The 16,474-nt window shown below is 53.9% G+C and overlaps 1 protein-coding gene across 1 annotated transcript; it reads left to right on the forward strand.

The window, feature by feature from the left end:
- The first annotated feature begins 5,938 nt into the window (after positions 1–5,938).
- Pkdcc (protein kinase domain containing, cytoplasmic) lies at positions 5,939–15,801 on the forward strand. Its single transcript, XM_076832901.2, has 7 exons — positions 5,939–6,726; positions 10,673–10,795; positions 11,330–11,601; positions 12,248–12,327; positions 12,569–12,676; positions 14,297–14,470; positions 14,891–15,801. Exons 1-7 carry the CDS (start codon positions 6,103–6,105, stop codon positions 14,974–14,976), a joined length of 1,467 nt encoding a protein of 488 aa, XP_076689016.2. The 5' UTR covers positions 5,939–6,102; the 3' UTR covers positions 14,977–15,801.
- Positions 15,802–16,474: the final 673 nt, after the last annotated feature.

Consider the following 16,474-nt stretch of genomic DNA (forward strand, 5'->3'; position numbering starts at 1 on the left):
GTGAAGTTCCGGTGGAGTTCCCGGTGGAGTTCCCGTTGGTGTGTGGTGTTCATGTAAGGGCCTCATGGTGGCTGGATTATTTTGTGCCCAGCTAGACTGCGGCATTTGGTCCCCACCTAGTGGGTGGCAATAAAGGAGTTCCTGTTTGAACCTACAAGTGCCTCATGGGGGCTCGGTTATTTTGTGCCCAGCCAGACTGCGGCATTTGGTGGCCCATATGGGTACACCACACACCGACTGGAACTCCCTCCACTGGAACTTCACCAACCAACATGAACTCTCCAGGAATCCCCATGAGAGCTCAACCAGATCTCAACGGGAACTCTGGAGAACTCAAAATTAGCGGGGTGCCCGAGGCAGCAGGAGCCGCCCTATTGGCGGACAGCAGGGGTCTATATACAACTGAATACACAGCCTGTTTCAATCCAGCATCATCCAGTCACAGCAATTATACACAGCTTAACTTAATTATCATCATCTTAATGGCTCCCTGGCATTACTTCTCAACGACTCCACTCAATGCCAGGCGTCATCCCGACTGGCTGTGGCTCTCAACAGTGATCTTCCACATTCTCCTTCACTTTAGGCCCTAATGGTTTGGGGTGATTTTTCCCAATTGCAATGTAAGCTCCTAGAGGAGAGGCTAGCCAAGGCCTCCTTGACTGTGAGGATCACTCTTCCTCCTGATCCTAGATCCAGGTGACCTCCTGGGGGGCCATGGAAGAAGGAGAGGTTCAGAGCCTGGTGCACCAGCTCAGCAGCCCCTTCTAGCTTCCCTTTCCTCTCTGCTTCCCAAACAACAGTCCTTATGCTGCTCAAAGGAACTGCTTTTTCCCACTTGAACATAGCCTAGAGAAGTTGCCCCATCCACTGGGAGAAGGTTTAGATAACAGAGGGGTGATGTGTTTTCTCCTAAGCCTCTGCTCCATCAGCCCCTGCCAAAAGTCTGTCACCAATTGTTCTAATGGCCAACTTCCCATCCCTCTACCTGCCCCAAGGGGGAAAAGGGACAGGCCCTGTCCCTTTTTTCAGTTTCTTTTCTGGAGCCTCCCAAAGTTTTCAGGATGGAGTTTCCATTTAGGGCAGGGTCCCAATCCCACGGATGCCCCTCACACTTTCTCTGGTGAGATACTCCTACACAGATACCGCTCCCCCAACCTTCACCTACCCCCACCACCATAGGCTTCTGCCCCTCTAGGGTCATCACCACCACCACCACCACCCCTGCCCACCCACTCTTCCAATCAAAGCAAACAGCGAAGAGACACGCATCTCATAAATCCAGGAGAGCAAGAGAAGGAGAACCTTCCAAGAGCATTTCTGTGCCCCAGATGGGTAAGGCTGACAGGAGAGAGGATGCAGGACAAGTGCCAAGCATAAGAAGGGATGCCTTAAGCAGGACTCACTGGATCAAGAGTTCAGAGGCACAAGAGTCCAGGCCAAGCTACAGGAACTCTGAGAGCTCACAGAGCCTTTTGGTTTCTGGGTTCAGGGAAGGCCTCATCCCCTGACGGGGTCTCTGAGCCCTGTCGGCTCATGTTCCCAGCCTGAGACCCATGGAGGGGAACTAAGCTTTTTTCCAGAGATGGTAGAAGGATCTCTCCTGAGCCACGACTTTCTCTTTGTCTCCCTTTGGTAGAATTCAGCGGGGGTTTTTTGTCTGTCTCCATGTCTTGGCATCCTTGTCTATCTCTGCTCTCTCTCTGCCGCCCACCCCCCCACACACACCGTCTCAGATAATTTCTTGGGGACTCTGCCTTGGGGCTCACGCTCTCCAGTGTATAGGTAACCTGACCTTCATCATCTGTTTTTTATATTTTAAAACATCAGCTTCACTTCCTACCTGGAGGAGGCAGGGGCTGAGGAGCAGGCTGCCTGACTCCACCTCTCCATCCCCCTTCATTTTAGAATCAGTCCCTCCCCCAGGACCTTGCCCCAGAAAAGACAGAGCTGAGGCCCTGTACCTGCTCTGGGGCATTGTGGCCATCAGGTGGCTGAGCCCAGACCCAGATTCATGGTCTTCCCTCCCAGTTGGGAGCTCTGGGGAGGGGCGGCCACCAGTGAGAATTCTTCTGATCAATTGCTGGTTTGCTTTTTTGGGAAAAAGTTAAAATTATAGGTCTCGATAAACCCCAGGAGGCTGAGAGATTTCACTAGTGGGAAGCAGGGTAGAAAGTGTTTAAAGTCATTTCTGCCTTTAGGCAGAGTTACAGCCAACCAAGTTGTCTAACATGCTGTCGCAGATGTTTGTTTGTTTAATATTATTAATACTAGCAGTAGATTACACATACTGAGCGTTTGTCTTATGCCAGACACTTTGTTTTGGCATTTCGTTCCCTCAACAACTTTATGTTGTAGGTACTGTTATTATCCCTGTTTTCCTAATTAGGAAACTTACACAAAGAGAGTATAACTAACTTGCCCAAGGAAACTCAGAACTGAGATTAAGTATCTGATTCCACTTCTTAATCTCTTTACACAAGTCTTCCAAGACCTGAAAAATGCATTCTGTACAGTTCCTTTAAAAGAACATAAAGCCACAGAATTCTCAAGAACATACCCTCCAGAGCTTCAGGGACTCAGTTACCCCAATTGCAGAAGTATTGTGTATAACGCACTTTTGGGAGAACTTGAAGAACCAGCTAGCAAAGACAGAGTGGAAAGCCTAGCAGAAGGTATTTCAGGAAGGAGGTACTGAGAGGAAGGGACCTAGAGGAGAAGCACTAGGCAGATGATAGCAGCAAGTCAGGAGCCAGCACCACACCAGCCCTAGAGTCTGGCTTTCTATAGGAAGAGCTGGGGTCAGCTCCTGGAGGCCTGAGGCCAGTTCAGTTTATCCTCCAGGTTTTTGAGCAGAAGAGTGACACTCCAAAAGAGGTGTTCAAGACCTGGACTGGAAAGAAAAGAGTCAATAATAAAGAACACTAATGGAAGGCTGGTATTACAATCCTGACAACAGCATGCAGAAAGAAGGTACTCCAGAAACTTGTCCAAAGAAATGCAGCCTGGGCCATCTGCCTCCTTCCCAAGCATTGGTAATCAAGTTAGTGTTTTGGATGGGGGCAGGGAGCAGGAGAGCCAGATAACATAGCATCCAAAGCACTGAGCCTTCTCCTGCTAGTACCAACACTGCTCTGAGGGCTATGGAGAGCACTTTGCTTGGGGACAAGGGGGAAATGACTCCCATCTGAAGATAGCACAAGGGGTTTTAAGCAGGACATTGGCCTGAGGACTGTAGTCTGTGAGGCCCAGGCTATGGGTCCTACTTGGTGTTAGATAGAGAAATAGACATAGATCAGGGGCCTATAGTAGCATAACATAGTGTTTGGTGTCTTTCAATTTGAAATAATTCCTCTCCCTGGGTAGCACAATATATAATAAGCAAAATTTAAAACTATCAATTCAGAAACTATAATCTGCTCAGAAACTTCAATCCTTTTATTTCAAAAGCCAAAAGCCTTTTGACCATCTCAGATTGTATGTCTGTGTGTCTGAGAGTGGGTGAGAGTGGGAGAGGGAGACAACTGAAATGACTTTGTTCCTATGAGGCTCCCATTTGGTGGGCTTCTGTGTATGTATTGTGTGTGGGTGGGTGTATGTGTGCGTGTATGTGTGTGTTACGTGTACATTTGTGCATTTCTCCAGCCCTGAATGCACTGAACTTTCAAACCATAACAAAAATACTGAAGCTTGGCAGAAATATCACAGGAATAATTGTCTAATTTCAGACATGTTATTATAATACCTACATGATGTGTAATGAACTTAACAATGTTCACGTTATAGTCACCAACAGGGAGCTGTAGACTCACAATGTCAAGCCCTATCCTCAGAGGCTTCTCCAAGACATGAAAGCAGAGCAGGCCCCAAAGAAAGTTCTTCAAGGAATATTCCTCTGGCAAAGGTGCCTCATGGACTGAGATGTTTGGCTGGGTAAAAAATCCATGGGGCATTTTCCAGAGGGGGACAGAGTCTTATCTTGGGATGGCAATTGCTCCTCCCAGTCCCCTCCCCAATAGAGGAGACCCAGAAGGAAATCACAGCCATATTGGGGCCACAGAGGCAGAGGAGCTTTCCCTGACTCAGCTGTGGGCCAGTGGGCCTCTGATCCACCCAGCTTCCCCTCTCCCCCCAGAGGCTGAATTGGACTGAGACAGAGTGCGAGGGGAATGTTTGCTGTTTGCTGCTGTTCCCTGTTGACTTTAGCCAGTAGCTCTGTTTACAAACCCAGGTTGGTTTTCCCAGCACAGTTAATTAGACCAAAGACATCTGGTGTGAGGGCTGGGGAGGGCATCTGCTCAGAGCCTTCCCCCAACACCAGGCAGCCATGGGCCAGTACAGGGCAGAGCAGTTAAACAGGAACAGACCAGACCAAAACCAAAGCTCTCAGGAGGATCATGGCTTCCCTCACCCTGCCTTTTCCATGATGGCTAAGTTAGCTGGGGCCCCCACTCTCTAAATCTTACAGAACCAAGAAGTCAGTGTTGGATGGCCTACCTTAGTGGGATCATAGCCTGACACTGAACCCTCTCCTCTGCCCTTCCATGTTCAAAAGAACAGAAATATCGGTTCCCTTTCTAAGTAGAGACCCTGCCTTCTATAGGAAGCCCATCTCTTCTGAGAAAATTTCCCCCTTTTGGACACCCCCTCAGAAAGGAGGCTTTGGATCTTTCTCCTCCCCAACCATCCATTCCCAGCCAACCCTGACATTACTGGGAGGGCGGAATAACTTGCCCAGAGGGAGGCAGGAGGGTGCCCAGGGAGGTGAGAGGATCTAAGCGGACAGTTTCAGGGTGGGGAAAATGGAGAACTGGTGTGTGTGTGTGGGGGGGGGAGCAGCAGCTTATCTCTCCCCGGAGGAGGGAGCTTATTCCAAACAGCTAATGCACTGGCGTGTGAAAGCCCCTCAATTAGCACTAATGATGCAATCAGGGAGGGAGGGGGAGGAACCAGAAGTTCTAGTGGAGTCAGCACCAACTTCACACGGGGTACACACTCCCTTCCTGGGACACAGTGGCCCCTTCGGACATATTGATGCATACACCCCACAGACGTACGTGGGCACAAATGAATTCTTTTGCACGTGATTCGTGATCCGCTGCTGACCCGTCAGACCCCTGGGATTTCAGGGATAAGCCATGCATCCCCGGCTAGGTATGGGGATTCAGAGACAAGGAAATCAAAAAAGTCTTGGCAGAAAGGAGTTGAACAGGGCATCTTAGAAAGCTCAGGATTACTCCTCGGAGCCCAGCGTTCCCTCCCACGCGCGCTCGCAGGTGTCAACCCGGCTATGCCTGCTTCCACAAACCGCCCTCCACTTCACCCTAACCCAGAATCTGGGGCAGAACACGGAGCCCCCACCCGCAGCCCCACCCGCGAGAGGCGTTCCCAAGCTCGTTCCGTTTGCCTGGCTCGCCCTGAATCGCCCCGGGTCCCGAGGAGGAAGCTCTGGGAATCCCAGGGATCCCCGCTCCCGGGCCCCAGCTGCTCATCCCCTCCAGAACCCGTTACTCGCCAGCCTCGCCCCTTTATCTCCCCCACCCACCCACTCTGCGGGACCAGCTCCGTCATCGGCCTCCCGGTCCCGTTATCCGGCCGCCCCGGCCCCGTTATCCTCCCTCGCTTTGGGCCGGAGCCCCAGCGAGCCGCGGGATCGCCACCGCCCCCTCTCGCGCTTCCCGGCCTGAGCTCCGGGGGCCGCGGGCTGGGCAGGGCCGGAGCCGCCTCCGCGCCGCTTCCCAGGCCCGGACGGCCGCGGGAGGAGGTCCCGCTGTCAGTCAGCAGGGAAGGCCGGCCCGGGCGGCCGGAGGGGGCGGTGCCGAAGACGGGCTCGCGCCGGGAGCGGGAGGCGGAGGCGGAGGGGCGGAGGGGCGGGGGCGGGGGCGGCTCCGGGCCTTATAAGCGGCGGGGGCAGGGCGGGAGGGAGGCAAGTGTCAGGCCGATGTGCCTCCTGCGAGGGGCCGGGGTCGGGGCTGCCGGGGCCATGCGCGCGGGCTGGGCAGGGGGCCGCTGGGGCTCAGAGCGAAGCCGCCTCCGAGCCTGAGCCGCCCGGAGCCGGGGCCGGGGAGCCGCGCGGGGCCGGCCGGCGGGGGGAGGGGAGCGATGCGGCGCCGGCGGGCGGCCGTGGCCGCGGGTTTCTGCGCCTCCTTCCTGCTGGGCTCGGTTCTCAACGTGCTCTTCGCACCGGGCTCGGAGCCTCCGCGGCCAGGCCAGTCCCCGGGGCCCTCGCCGGCCCCGGGCCCGGGACGTCGCGGGGGCCGTGGAGAGCTGGCCCGGCAGATCCGGGCGCGCTACGAGGAGGTGCAGCGCTATTCCCGCGGGGGTCCTGGGCCCGGGGCTGGCCGGCCCGAACGGCGGCGCCTGATGGACCTGGCTCCGGGCGGGCTGGGCCTGCAGCGTCCCCGGCCCCCGCGGGCCCGGCCCCTGCCCGACGGCGCCCCGGGCTGGCCCCCGGCTCCCGGCCCGGGCCCGCGCCTGGGCTGCGCCGCGCTCCGCAACGTGTCTGGCGCGCAGTACGTGGGCTCAGGCTACACTAAGGCAGTGTACCGCGTCCGCCTGCCCGGCGGGGCCGCGGTGGCGCTCAAAGCGGTGGACTTCAGCGGCCACGATCTGGGCAGCTGTGTGCGCGAGTTCGGGGCGCGGAGGGGCTGCTATCGGCTGGCGGCCCACAAACTGCTCAAGGAGATGGTGCTGCTGGAGCGGCTGCGGCACCCCAACGTGCTGCAGGTACGAGGGTGGAGTGCGGGGGTGAGGGGGCTGGCTTGGAGCGCCCAGGCCCTGGTCACTCAGCCTGGAAGAGAACGTCTTGGTCTTACAGAAAAAGAAATGGGGCACCAATGGTGCCCATGTTACGCTAGGTACAGAACCAGCACTAGGGCCCTTCCTATTGCACCACCCTGCCTCTTCTCTTTACTCAGCGATTTCTGGGTTTCTGAGCTTATACACATCCCTTAACGACAGGGGCCAGGACAGAGAGCCCCGGAACTCTAAGAATGGGGCAATGCTACGAATTTAGGACCCTGCGTCTGGCTGGAGCTAGGGTATTGAACATCAGGATATCACCTCAAGCCAAAATAATCCCAAGCCAAGACACCGAACATCCCTGGCTGAGTCAGCTCCCAGATGCGTGGTAGAGTCTCCCATATTGATGGAATATGAACCCCAGTTCTTTCAACTCCCAGTGATTTGTCTGACTTTAAAGGTGGGGTGGGACTGCAATGGAGTTGAGAAGGGCTGGAAAGAGACTGTGTGGCAGGCTCGATTCCCATAGAGTCCCACCCACTCAGCCAGAAACCACTGGAAGGGAGTGAGGGAGTTGACCAGAAAATGTACAGCCTTTCCCAGAAGTGACCCTGAGGGTTCCCTGGGGCTTAAAATGGGTCCACTTGAACCACTGGGAAGCCTTAGGATCTTAGGCAAGTGGACAGACTGAGGGCCAGAGGCTCAGAATCAGTGAGAATCTGCCTCTTCTGTTCACTGGGAGATAGGCAGGAGAGATGAGACCCCCCACCTTATCTCCTCCAAGCAGAACTTCAAGTAAGTGCACAATCCCTCACTGCTCTAACATACCCTGCTTCCTCTCTCCCAGGTCTCAGTCCTTAAGTCTGCTTAGGATGAGACAAACTGTTCCTGCTGCACGTGTCTGAGCAGAGTGAGGGGAATCCCTAACTGCTCTAGCCCAGTGAACATAGGGTGTATGCACTCCCCCCAGCAGTGAATATCACCCATGCCTCCCACCACCTGACCCACTCAGATTCACCTTTCTGCACCCGTAGAACTGACCAAAAAGCCAAGGGTCCATTCTTTCCCTGTGAAATGGGACCCTCGGCCCTGAAAGCTCCCTAGATTCCTGCTAGCTCCCAGTCTCCCCCCAGGATACGGCCACCCTAACCAGACACTGTGACCGGGTCCTGGGCTCTGCACTGGTCACATGTCGGGCAGAGCCCACAGTTGTGTGCAGTTATGCCTGGCTGCCTGGCTAACACTGTGTCTAGAGCGCCAGAGAGTGAGCGACTGGTTACGTGGCCATTCTAACTGGGAGGATCTTGTTCTCTTCACTTCCTGGGGGCTCTTGAGAACTTTCTGGAAATCCTGGGGTGTCAGCCAGATTCTGAGAGGGTGGAGAGGTCTTGAATTACTCAGCAGGACTTAAATGTTAGTTAATTGACTCAAGACCCCCCCCTCTCTTAGGACAGGTTTGCTTTTGGTATGTCTTCCTACCTCTCTGAGAACTTCTTCCTTAATGACCTCTTCAAACTTTCTGACAAGCCTCCAGCTAGGCCCACATACACCAACCACAGTATGGTCAGTCACTCTGTGTATGTCAGGCCCTGGTGCTGAAGGTGCCACAGAGGAAAACAACAACAAAAAATTACAACTGGACAATTTTCTCCCATTCCGTCATCAAGGCTGGGCCTGTCTGGGTTGGCTGAGTGACTCTCACAGGGTCAGAGCCTGGAGTCAGCTGCACTTAGGCACAAGAGTTATTAAGGTAGCTAGGGCCCCAGGGAAAAGTAAAAAGGAGGGTCCCCTAGTGCGTTTTTGGGTTGGGTCTGCCCTGCTTATCCCCTGAACTCCCAGGCCAGTGTCCCTCTGGCTTCCTCAGCTATGCCACCTCTGCAGCCAGGGAAGTCTGTGGTGGGGGTGTTCCTGCTCCAGGGGCTTTGGTTGAGGTGTGCCGGGAACCAGAAGGAACCAGAAACCGTGTTGTTTTAATACATTTTAATCATTTCAAAATTTCAAACCCGTTTGTTTGCTGAAGTGGGGAGAAACCAGAGGGAAGGCTTCTAGGGTAACCAGTCACTCAGGCCCCCGAGGCCCCCAGCTCTCAGCAGCCTTAGTTGGTGCTGTCAGCTCTAATAGAAGGGCCCACTGTGCACCTCCCAATGTGCACTCCAGGATCTTTCTCTGTGTGACACCTCCCCATCCCAACACACACATAAACACACAAATGCCCTCTCTCTGCTCTCTTCACCCCCCTCCCCCACCATCTCTCACATACACGCTTCCTCATGTGATAGATGCCTCTGCAGCCCAGGGTCAGAGGGCACAGGGTCTACCTTTCCCTCAACTCTGTCATCCTGGGAACTTCAGGCTTCAGATGGACCCTAAGCCTGCTTGGGCCCAGATTCTGGCCAGGCTAGAGTATATTATTTCTTCTCCCAAATGGAACAAAAGATGTGACTGAAATGCTCAGCCTCACGCTTCCTGGGGGGGTTAATGGTGTCTTTTTATTTTTTTCTGAGGGGTGTTGATTAATACCTCGTTAACAGCACATTTAACGACCTCCGGGTGTTTAATAACCTTCAGAAGTTTCCCACAAAGGCTCAGACTCTGGGCAAGAAAATGAGAACCAGGCCCCAGAGCTGCTCCCCTTACCTTCCCCCTACCTCACCAGGGTCTGAGGCCGCCCTGGGCTGATGGGAGGGTGAAAGGGGAGAGAAAAAGAGGGTACTGGAACTGCCCTTGATACCCCATCCCACCCCACCCCCACCCAAGTGATCTGATGGCCTAACACTGAGGTGCACCTTCTGTGATTCCAGCAGAGTTGGGGCAGCTGACTCTGGGGAAAGGGAGCTGGAAGAGCACCTCTGGGGAGGAAAGGGGGCACACAGGGGGCTGGGAAGGGTGTGAATGATGGCATGACGAGTGACAATGTGCAGGAACATTAGGCCACGGACTCTTACCACCGTAGCTCTCCCCTCTCCCTAGTGTGGCCTGGACAACTCCGCTTTTGTGTCCGTACCCCACAGGGTGCTGGTTGTTGAGAGCCCATTCTGAGCCCCTACTACTGTGGGGTGTGCTGGGAGAGGCTCAGAGAAGCAGGGCTCCCTGTGGACCCTGGTGTAGGTGTTAGTGACAAAGTCAGGCTGTGCTTCCCCTGATCAGCTGGGTGGTAGCAAGCCCCTCCCCCAGATGATATGGTGTGGGCAGCTCCTTATAACCATGCCCCCAAGAAATTGATCTTCCCTGAGAACCATCCCTCACTACAACCCCCTTGACACATGTCACCCACCTGCATATGTCAAGAGCACCCAGGGATGAGCCTCTTTGCTTTTTCTCCCACAAAACCCTACAAAGAAAAAAAAAGAAGCAGCAGCTGCCAGAAGTAGAAATGGTAAGGAACAGACTAGGATTGGAGTTGGGGAGAAAGGATGGTAATCATTTGCTGGGTTCTGTATTAGCAAATGGTATTCTTGGAAAGAACCAGTTTGTGGAATCTGAGTGGTATAATTGAATCCTACCTCCTGTGTTTATTAGCAGTGTGACCTTATGCAAGCAACTTAACCTCTCTGAGTAGGTTTCCCATCTGAAATTGGAGACAGTAATAACAGTACCCACTGTGCCCTTCAGGGTTATTTATAATATATTGAATTCTGCATGAAGTGCATTTAGCGTGGTGCCTGGCACCTGGTTAACATGTGGTGGCCAGACCTGCCCATCACCCTGAGTGGCAAGAGGTGAGGAGCTGGTGTAGTCAGTCAGTAGGAACTGCCGGCAGCAGGAAGAGGGGGCAGACCTCCCAGGCAATGCTGCTATTCTCCTCTGGCCTGAGCTGTAGCAAAGGCCTAGGGATGGCCTCAGGCCAGAGGAAGGGGGCATCTGACAGTCCAGCCCCTCTCTGTCCCTCCCCCACCCTGTGACCTAATGACCTGCCCTGGTTTTTCCCCAGCTGTATGGCTACTGCTACCAGGACAGCGAGGACATCCCGGACACCCTGACCACCATCACGGAGCTGGGCGCCCCTGTGGAAATGATCCAGTTGCTGCAGACTTCCTGGGAGGATCGATTCCGAGTGAGCAGGGAGTGGAGCTCTGCCCAGGGTTTCTTGCTGGGATGATTCTCCCTTAGAAGGCCAGGCTTCCAGAGCAGCTTTGACTCCTCCTCAGCCCAAGGAGAGAGAGGGAAGGAAGCTGACTCAGCTATCGGCCAAAGGGTTAAGAAAAGAAGCAAGACACGAGGATCCCGACATTGTCTGTTCTCACTGCTTCATCCCTCCTTACATGTGCAGGCACATGTGTGCACACACACACAGCCACTATAAGAGGGCCAGTTTCCTGGGACCATAAACAACTAAGGTCATCCTGACCCTCCCTCTGCTCCCATACACTGAACTAAAATCATACTCAAGATGAAGCTTTAGGGAAGAGATTCCTTATCCTTAGACTCCCCTGCCTGCAGGGTCAGGCTAGCCAAGGGTTAATAAAATCACTGGCCTCCCCTCGAAGGTCCCTGGGGCCCAGAGAAGAGAAAGGCCAACCCCAAGCTCAGTTCAGAGGAAGGAGCCCAGGGTCCAGCAGGCCCTATTCAGCTTGTGTCTGCCCTTCAGATCTGCCTCAGCCTTGGCCGCCTCCTCCACCACCTGGCCCACTCTCCGCTGGGCTCAGTCACCCTGCTGGACTTCCGCCCTCGGCAATTCGTGTTGGTGGACGGGGAGCTGAAGGTGACAGACCTGGATGATGCCCGCGTGGAGGAGACCCCATGTGCAAGCAGTGCTGACTGCATACTGGAGTTTCCAGCCAGGAACTTCACCCTGCCCTGCTCGGCCCAGGGCTGGTGTGATGGCATGAATGAGAAGCGGAACCTCTACAATGCCTACAGGTACCCTCCACCCCAACTCAGGAGTTCCCACCAGGGAAGGAAGTAAAGGAAGGAGCCAGAGCCAGCATGGGGTCCAGGAGGCCAGCTAGGGAGGAAGGCTCTACTCTGACCAATGGAGTCACAGGGGCGGGGAAAGCCTCTGCCCAGTCAAGAGGGAATGCTCAGGCTTCTGATGGTAAGAACTAAAAATAGATAGGTCCAAGGAGAATCTGGGTTGGAGGGTAGCAGCTGGAGACTTCTAAAAATAGTGTCAGACTCAGGGGCTAGAGCTGGCATTTCCCCTTCCCCTACCATGGCTCCTGACCTCTGCAGAGTTCTTCATGGCTAAAGCCCCAATCCTGGCCTCCCCTGAGCTGCACTGCTCTGATGCTAGTGCTCAGTCAGGGGTGATATGGGCTGGAAGGTGGGAAGAATGGGGAAACACACCTCTGGTTTCATTTGGGTCTGAAGTTAGATGTGGTCATATCTGTGCCCAGGCCTCTTTCCAAAGAGCAGACTCCCTGGTATACACTCAAAGTATGTCTGGTCACCAGGCCACAAAGGGATCAGATTCCCCAGCCACATTGGGTTCTGTCCCAGCTTGGGGTAAAGGAAGGATGTGTCTCCAAAGGCTGGAGCCCCTGAGCCCCTAATTTCTCTACCACAGGTTTTTCTTCACATACCTCCTGCCCCACAGTGCCCCGCCCTCACTACGGCCTCTGCTGGACATCATTGTCAATGCCACAGGTAAGGCTCAGGGCCCATCTGCCTTATCACCCACCCCTCCCCCAGTGGGGGGTAAGAATGACACAGGGCAGCATAGGATCCAGGATCCACTATCTCTTAGGGCAGTATTCTGAGGCAAAAAACCCTCCCAAGCCCACATATAGGGTCCAGGCCCTAGAGGGAGGTGGGCCATGGCTGGCTGCCTACTGTGGAAAGAAGTAGGAACCCAGGCACCCTGTTATAGCCACTCTGCATTCTGCAGGAGAGCTCACCTGGGGAGTGGACGAGACCCTGGCCCAGCTAGAGACAGTGCTGAACCTCTACCGGAGTGGCCAGTATCTGCAGAACTCTACCACAAGCAGTAGCGCTGGTGAGTGGCCCAGCAGGGATCCGAGTGCTGAGTAGGTGAGGAGCAGGTAGGAGGGTAAGTGACCCCCCAGTTGGGCTAAGTGGCTCACCCTTCCTCTGGAGACCCTTGTCTCCAAGGACATCCTGAGGGTTCAGTTGGAGTGACAGACTGTTGAGCCTTTACTTTGAAGTCCTGTCTCATGCTGAGCAAGAATACTGCCATTCTGCCTGGAACTGAGGCAGGGGCAGGGGTGCCAACACCCCCCTCTGAATAGCTTTAAGCCCCCCACCTGGGTACTGGCTGTGTGCGTTAGCCCTGGACCTTCACTTTCCTCATCTATGAATTGGGTTCTGTATTACTCACCTCACAAAGTTCTTATGGGGATTAGATGGCAGGTGAGGTGTGTAAAAGTAATTAGCACAGTTCCTATTACACAGCTGGAACACAATATGTGTTTGCTTCTCTTTCCTTCCTCTGCACTCCCAGGGCTAGGGGCACAGCTGGAGGTGGAGGGGGACCCCACACTGAAACCAGACAAGAAGCTTGCTCTCTCCCAGGGCTTGGGAGAATTCTAGCCACCGGTTACAGGCTGTGGTCCCCCTGCGGAAGTCCTTGGGTTTAGCTGTGGTTGGCAGGGGGGCAAGGGGTGGGCAGCCTCTGTATTCAAGGAGCTCTGGCCAGTCTTAGGGGTGGGGGAGCCCTCGTTAGCCCTGTAAATAAAGTTTAACGAGGTGAACAATGGCTGGCTCTGTCCCTGAGGACGCAGTTTATGGGGCCATAAATCACAGCCAGCCCTGGACTTTGGTCTAGTCCCTGGCAGGAGAAGGAGGCCGGAGGGTGGGATGGCCAGAGGCCCAGAGCTTCTGGATGATCAGTCCAGAACTGGGGCTCCCGGGCAGCAGGAAAGATGGGGTGAGCAAGAGACTTGAGGCTGAGCTGCTTTCTGATTGGGAGGTGTTTTCAGAGCCTCCGTAGTTCTTTCTGCATCCGCGGAGATCTCAGCTCCCTTCCCTGCTCTAGCCATGGACATGTTTGCATCCATTCCCATGCCTCTTAACCTCAGAACTCCCTGACTGTTCCTCTAGGCCTGTCTGAGGAGTTTGCCTGACCTCTCTCCCTAAAGCCAGGAGAAAGTTCAACTGAGGGGTGCTCTGATCTTCTGCAGCCAAGTGAGGCCTGCACACTAGCAACACAGGAAGCTGGTTAGAAATGCAGACTCTAGGTCCCGCCCACACCTCCTGAATCAGAAGCTGCATTTTAACAAGATTCCCCAGGGACTCACATGCTTATTGCTGTTTGAGAGTTTTGCTCTAAAGGTCTAAAATGCCCTGGCCTCAGCAGCCAGGTTGGACAGCCAGTAGCTCTGTGTGTCTGTGCCACATCTGTGTCCTCTTATCTTGTTGAACCAGTTCTGTGCCCTCAGATTTGAGAGCTGTGTATCTCTCCAAAACCAAGTCTGCACTTGGTCTTCATTGAATGATCAGCCCACTTAGGTGACCACTGCCTTCACCTCCATGCTAGGAATGCTGGCCTGGATGTCAACCTCCACTTAGGAAATGAGTCTTATAGCCCTAATTCAGAAAGTGACCCCAGTCCTCACCCAGCCAGAGTTCTCATGTTTGCTTCATCCCCACCCCATAGAATACCAGCGCATCCCAGACAGCACCATTCCCCAGGAGGACTACCGGTGCTGGCCATCCTACCACCATGGCAGCTGCCTTCTGTCTGTGTTCAACCTAGCAGAGGCTGTGGATGTCTGTGAGAGCCATGCCCAGTGCCATGCCTTTGTGGTCACTAACCAGACCACCTGGACAGGTGAGCAAGAGGGAGAGGACACTCCAAGGAAGGTGGTGGTTCTTCTCTGGAGCAGGTTGACACATAGGGGGTCTCTTCAGAAATCTGATGGGCAATTCGGGTATGTTGGCACATGTGGGAACTCAAAGCTATGTGGGAGGCTGAGACAGGAGGACTAAAAATTAATTTATAAATTAATTAAAAATCAAAATTTTTAAAAAATGAAGAGTGCTGGGAAGGTAGGTCAGTGGTAGAGTGTTTGCCTACCATGCATGAGGCCCTGGGTTTCACCCTTAATACCCACTGCAAAATAAATGAATAAGAAACCAGAGGGGAGGCTGAGAAAATGGAGAGATAAGTGTCTTCAAGGCAGTTGCTTTAGGAGAGTGGCCATGCCTCCAAGATAAGAACCAGCCTGACCTCTTACATCTCACCCCCCAGGTCGGAAGCTGGTCTTTTTCAAGACTGGATGGAACCAAGTGGTCCCTGATCCCAACAGGACCACATATGTGAGGGCCCCTGGCTGACCTGTCTGAGGGCTCAACTGACGATCTTCTCTAGCTGGGCTTGCCTATGGTGGAAGTGACTTGCACTAGCAGGGCTGCATGTCACCTGGTAACCCCTGCAGACAAGACTGACATCCCAGACAGACCGATGTGACCAGGACAAACGTGCAATAATGCAAAATGTTAAAATGTGAGTTGACAAGGCTAAGTCTGAGACTGCTGGCTCCCAGACCAGGAATCAATGGTTGCGGGGGCGTCTGCTATTCCAGCGCTCAGGGCTGTGAGCAAGGCTCAGGCCAGTCTGAACTGGGACAGCTCCGTGGGCAGCCCCATCACTGTGTTCCTAGTGTGAGAATGTAGCCAAAGCCCTAGCTGCTGCTGCCGCCGCTGCCACCATTGCTGCACATGCCACGGCAGGCGGGGGCTGCGTGGGGACAATCGGTCACAGAGTGTACTCTCAGCTGTGCTCCAGAGAGGAAACTTGGCAGTGGGTGGGGATGCTCCAGGATGTAGGTGATCCTATACCGACAGGGCACACTCCCAGGCCAGCCCAGGGGTCAGGGGCAGAGGTGCACACATCAATATGAGCCAAGACTAGGGTGTGAAGGAGCAGGTTGCAGTTTGAGCCAGGACCTGGGGTGGGGGTGGGACTGGGACCTTTCTGCCTCATTTGCTTTCAGTGAAAGCCTCAAGCAGCCACACCGGGCTCCCCCCTCCTGGAGTTTGCATATCCAGAAGCTTTTGTACTTCTTGTTTATTAAATTGTTTATTTTTGTAAAAATGAATATATATATATATATAAATATAAATATCAGTTAATAAAATGATGTTTCGTGGCAAAAATTCTTCTCAAGGCACAGTTTCTTGGGCTGTGATTTTCTGGTCCTTCATTGTGCCTTTGGTATGTGTGTTGTGGGGTATGTGTGTGTCATGGGGCATGATGGCTTGTGAGGAGTGAAGTCTCCCCAAAAGATGCCAAATGTCTCCAGACCCTACTTCCGTGGTACCTACCTCCTGCCGTGGCCCTCCACCTCAATGTCCTGACAAAATACATGGGAATGCCCTTTCTCTCACGGAGGTTCTCATTTTAACTCATCCCAATTTTTCATGCACAGAGCCCTACCCAAAAGGAGTGAGGTCCCCATGGTGGCATGTTAGCCAACTCAGTTAACTGATGAATAAATAGCCCAGGAAAGAATTTGTGACAACCTCCAGGCAAATCAGCTTTGTTCTGCACAGGGTTGGACCTTGCCATTATCACCACTCCCCACCACAAGTTCAAGAAGGAAGGAACCAACCAGCTCTGGCACAATTAGACTTTCAGCCAAGCCTGGAGGGTCATTCAAACCTTTGTGGGCTTTAAAACGAAGAACCAAACTCTAACTCGGAACCCACTTTCTCCTCAGCAGAGTTGGTGGGTGTTATTTCTCAGGTACAACATGTTCCTGTAGTTCTAAGTGATTGAGGAACCAATATCAGTTCTGGAGTCCTCACCACGGATACTGCTGTGCCCCCCACC

This window comes from Callospermophilus lateralis, chromosome 14 (genome assembly GCF_048772815.1).
Source record: "Callospermophilus lateralis isolate mCalLat2 chromosome 14, mCalLat2.hap1, whole genome shotgun sequence".
NCBI classification, from domain to species: Eukaryota; Metazoa; Chordata; class Mammalia; order Rodentia; family Sciuridae; genus Callospermophilus; species Callospermophilus lateralis.